The 3,552-nt window shown below is 59.8% G+C and overlaps 3 protein-coding genes across 3 annotated transcripts in view; 1 reads left to right on the forward strand and 2 right to left on the reverse strand.

The window, feature by feature from the left end:
- KDM2A (lysine demethylase 2A) overlaps positions 1-134 on the reverse strand; it is a 32,667-nt gene extending 32,533 nt beyond the window's left edge. Inside the window, exon 1 of the mRNA XM_010726899.3 lies at positions 114-134. The gene's annotated coding sequence lies outside the window, so the exon portion shown is untranslated. The remainder of the gene's footprint in view (positions 1-113) is intronic.
- Positions 135-977: 843 nt separating this feature from the next.
- Positions 978-2,211, reverse strand: LOC100551424 (rho-related GTP-binding protein RhoF-like). The gene is made up of 5 exons (XM_010726900.3): positions 2,068-2,211; positions 1,895-1,982; positions 1,660-1,769; positions 1,360-1,464; positions 978-1,286 (listed from the first exon to the last, which is right to left on the reverse strand). Exons 1-5 carry the CDS (start codon positions 2,209-2,211, stop codon positions 1,119-1,121), a joined length of 615 nt encoding a protein of 204 aa, XP_010725202.1. The 3' UTR covers positions 978-1,118.
- A 955-nt stretch (positions 2,212-3,166) lies between these two features.
- The window catches only part of LOC104915937 (mas-related G-protein coupled receptor member H-like), a 1,316-nt gene continuing 930 nt past the window's right edge, over positions 3,167-3,552 (forward strand). Inside the window, 1 exon segment of the mRNA XM_031557569.1 lies at positions 3,167-3,551. Within this exon segment, the coding sequence (XP_031413429.1) occupies positions 3,217-3,551 (335 nt within the window). The 5' untranslated portion in view covers positions 3,167-3,216.

Below are 3,552 nucleotides of genomic sequence, written 5' to 3' on the forward strand. Positions count from 1 at the left end.
CCCCTCCTCGTCCCCCGTACAGACCGCCGAGCTCTCTTCCCACTCCCCGCCGCCCGCTCCCTCCCGTCAGCCGCCAGCCCGCTCCCCGCCCGGGACGCGCTTCCCCTCCTCACACAGGAGCCGCTGCCGCCATTTTGAACCCGTCAGAGCCTCACATACACACTGCCTCGGCCGCCGCACTGCGCCTGCGCCGCCCCGCGCACCCCTCCCACCCTGCCCCCTCCATCGGCGGACGCCGTGCGCATGCGCAACCCTGTGCCCCATTCCTCCAGCCCCGCCTCGCCGGAGAGAAGGGGTGAGAGTGCACATGCGCGCGTCCGCGGGCGCCTTACTGGCCGGACTCCCGGACGGCGCTCTGGCCACGCCTCCTCGTGGGCACGGCTCCGCGCATGTGCGCGGGGAACCTCCTACGGGTGAGGGCGCCCCCGCGGCCAGCTTGTATGCGCGTCGCCTTGCGTGCGTGCGGGAGTGCACACACGTGTAGTGTAATCCGTGCACGGGTGGGCGCGTGTTCTGATGCTGTGCGTGCGCGCAAACACGTGTGAACACACACGGCCATAGCGTGGTTGTGTAGGAAATGTTCTTAGAGATCGTAGAACCATAGAATGGTCTGGTGGGAAGAGAGCTCAAAGAGCATCTATCTCCAACTGCCTGGCTGCAGTTGGCTGCCCCCCTGCATCAGGCACCAGACCCTGCGTCAATGTCACGTTCACTGACCAGGGACATCACTTTTAGAGCAGCCCTCGTGAAAGTGGAAAATAAATCACTGCTTGAAATTTTGACATGCTAAAATTTCATTTAAAAATGTTAGAACAGGAGGTTGGTTTCCTCTAAGTTGATTTTCACCTAACTCACACCATCCCTATCCCATCTTGTCTCAGCCTCCATCTCCACCTCCATCCCATTCCCATCCCATTCCCAGCCTATCCCCATCCCTTCCCGTCCATGCACCAGGGCTGCCCACAAACACCACATCACACTGATCTTTGAATTTTAATACCATACCACAACGGTGCTGCATGGGGATGCATCCGTTCCTGTCCAGCAGGGCTCAGGGATCCCCAAGTCAGTTCCCAGCCCCTGGGGGGTGCCAGTGGCCAGCCTCATAGTGCTGGGACTCAGCAGATCACACAGCCATTGCGGGGCCACCTCTTGCGGCGGGGTCGACGGGCACCACGGAGCGCGATGGTGCAGGTCTCAACAAAGACATCCCTGACATTGTCCTGGTGCAGCGCTGAGCACTCCAAGTAGGCTGCAGCCTGCACCTGCTGGGCCATGGCTTCCCCCTGCAGGCAGCAGTGCTGAGCCTTGGGGGAGGACATGGAATGCATCCCTCCCACAGCAGGCAGTGGCACTGACCTCCTGGAAGGTGACAGGCTCGTGGTGGCCCTGCCGCAAGTCAGTCTTGCAGCCTACCAGCAGCACCGGGACACCCTTGCAAAAGTGGTTGACCTCCGGGTACCACTGTGAGGAGAAGATGGGGAGTGGGATAGGCAGAGGGATGTGCAGGACAGAAAGAGAGAGAGACAGACTGACAGTGGGATGGGACAGGCAGATGGACAAGAATAAGGACAGACAGTGGGACAGACAGTGGGGTGGGCAGCAGCCCTGGCTCCATGTCCCCTTTGTGGGGTTGGAGCAGCTGCAGGGCTACGTTACCTTCGTTAGGATGTTGTCATAGCTGCTGCGGCTGGTGACATCAAAGCATATGAGGACAACGTTGGTGTCTGAGTAGGACAGTGGGCGCAGCCTGTCGTAGTCTTCCTGCCCTGCGGTGCCCCAGCAGACATCACCCGTCACACACAAGTTCCCTGCAGAGGAACCCCACCTGTCCCCAGCCCAAGGGGTGCCGGCTGGGGACACCCTGAGTGTGGGGCTGTCCCTCTGGTCCCACCTGCTGTGTCCCACAGGTGGATCTTGGCAGGCTTGCCGCTGATCCGGAAGGAGGCTGTGTACTTCTCGAACACTGTGGGGACGTAGACCTGGCGAAGACAGGAGGTGGCACGGGCAGGTCCTTGGGGCTGGAGTCCCCATCCAGGTGCCGCTGGGGGGGTTTAGGCCCCTCACCTTGGGGAAGTCCCCTCTAGCAAAGACCATCAGCATAGATGTCTTCCCACAGCCCCCGTCCCCGACCACAACGGCTTTGATCTCAGTGACCATGGGCTCAGGGGGCCCCGGGGCCGAGCTCTGACTCCCAAGCAGCGGCTGCATGGGACGCTGTGGGCCAGGATGTGGGGACAGGCACGGGGCCACCCTGAAAACTGTGCCCGGCCCTCACCCCTGTCCCACTCCCTCCCTGCTCCCAGTTTTACTGCTCCGAGCATCCGCAAGAGGCAAAGTCCAGGGTGGAGGGAGGGAGTGACTCACGGCCCTGCGAGTGTCACCCTGTGTCACAGCCAGTGATGCACTGGGGAGCTATGTCCCTCCTCAGGACCTGCCCCAGTGCTCCCCAGTGCCACCCATGGCTCTGTCCTACTGCTGAGGGGTTTGGGCCAGCAGGTTCTCAGCACCTGGGCACCCCCTGGGGAAGGAGATGCTTCCCATAGTGTCCCTGTGTCCCTATTCTGGACCCAAAACAAGGTTCCCCGTTGCTGTGTGACAATGTGGATGAACGATGGTGCCATGCCTGCAAGCTGCAGGCAAATGCAGACAGTAATGAACAATCTCAGAAGGATGCCAACACTGGGGAAGAGTAGGGGAGGAGATGGCAGTGCAATAAAACAATTAGGAAGATGGTAATTGCCACTTTAATGAGATATCAGGTTGAATCCTAAAAGCACAGAGATTCTTTCACAGCAAGATGAAGCTGCTGCAGTATTTGTCCTCAGGGGTATTCTCTCAGACAAAACATTTCTGTCAAGACCAACAGAAATTTTTTGAGTGCAGAGGCTTGATGCTGCAGCTGCTGTTGCTGGGTTGCCCAGCACTCCTTATAACCTGACTTGGTCCTGCAGCGGTACCCAGAGAGCAGCTATCATCCAGAGGGAGCCTTCTGGGGACCTGGGATCTCCTCATCTAGACGAAAAAGCCCTGCCAGGACCGGCCCCAGGCTGCTGGCTGGAAAGGTAGGGATTGGGCAAACCCACACCTTGCCTTGTGCCCACACACTGCCTGCAGCCCCGCCGCTCCCCACTGTCCTCCTCAGTGCCCCCACCCTGCTTGCTGCCCCATCCCACTGTTGCCCTGCTCTGCCCACAGCCGGGACCACCTCATGCCATGGAACCCAGCCACACCACCCCATCCCCTGCACTGCCAATAGCTGCTGGAGAGAACATGTGTGAGATGGATGTCTTTGATGCGGCTGTGGATGGGGCCACGCTGCTCATCAGCCTGTGTGGGCTGGTGGGTAACGGGGCCGTCTTCTGGTTGCTCAGCTGCCGCATCCGCAGGAACCCCGTCACCGTCTATGTCCTCAACCTGGCCATGGCTGACTTCACCTTCCTGCTCTTCATGCTCACCTACACCCTCCTCAACCTTCTGAAAGACCTCTCCTGCTCCACGCTGCCCATCTTAGTGAAGCACCTCGTATCACTTCTCCTGCTCTCACTATTT

Source organism: Meleagris gallopavo, unplaced genomic scaffold (genome assembly GCF_000146605.3).
Source record: "Meleagris gallopavo isolate NT-WF06-2002-E0010 breed Aviagen turkey brand Nicholas breeding stock unplaced genomic scaffold, Turkey_5.1 ChrUn_random_7180001860529, whole genome shotgun sequence".
NCBI lineage: Eukaryota > Metazoa > Chordata > Aves > Galliformes > Phasianidae > Meleagris > Meleagris gallopavo.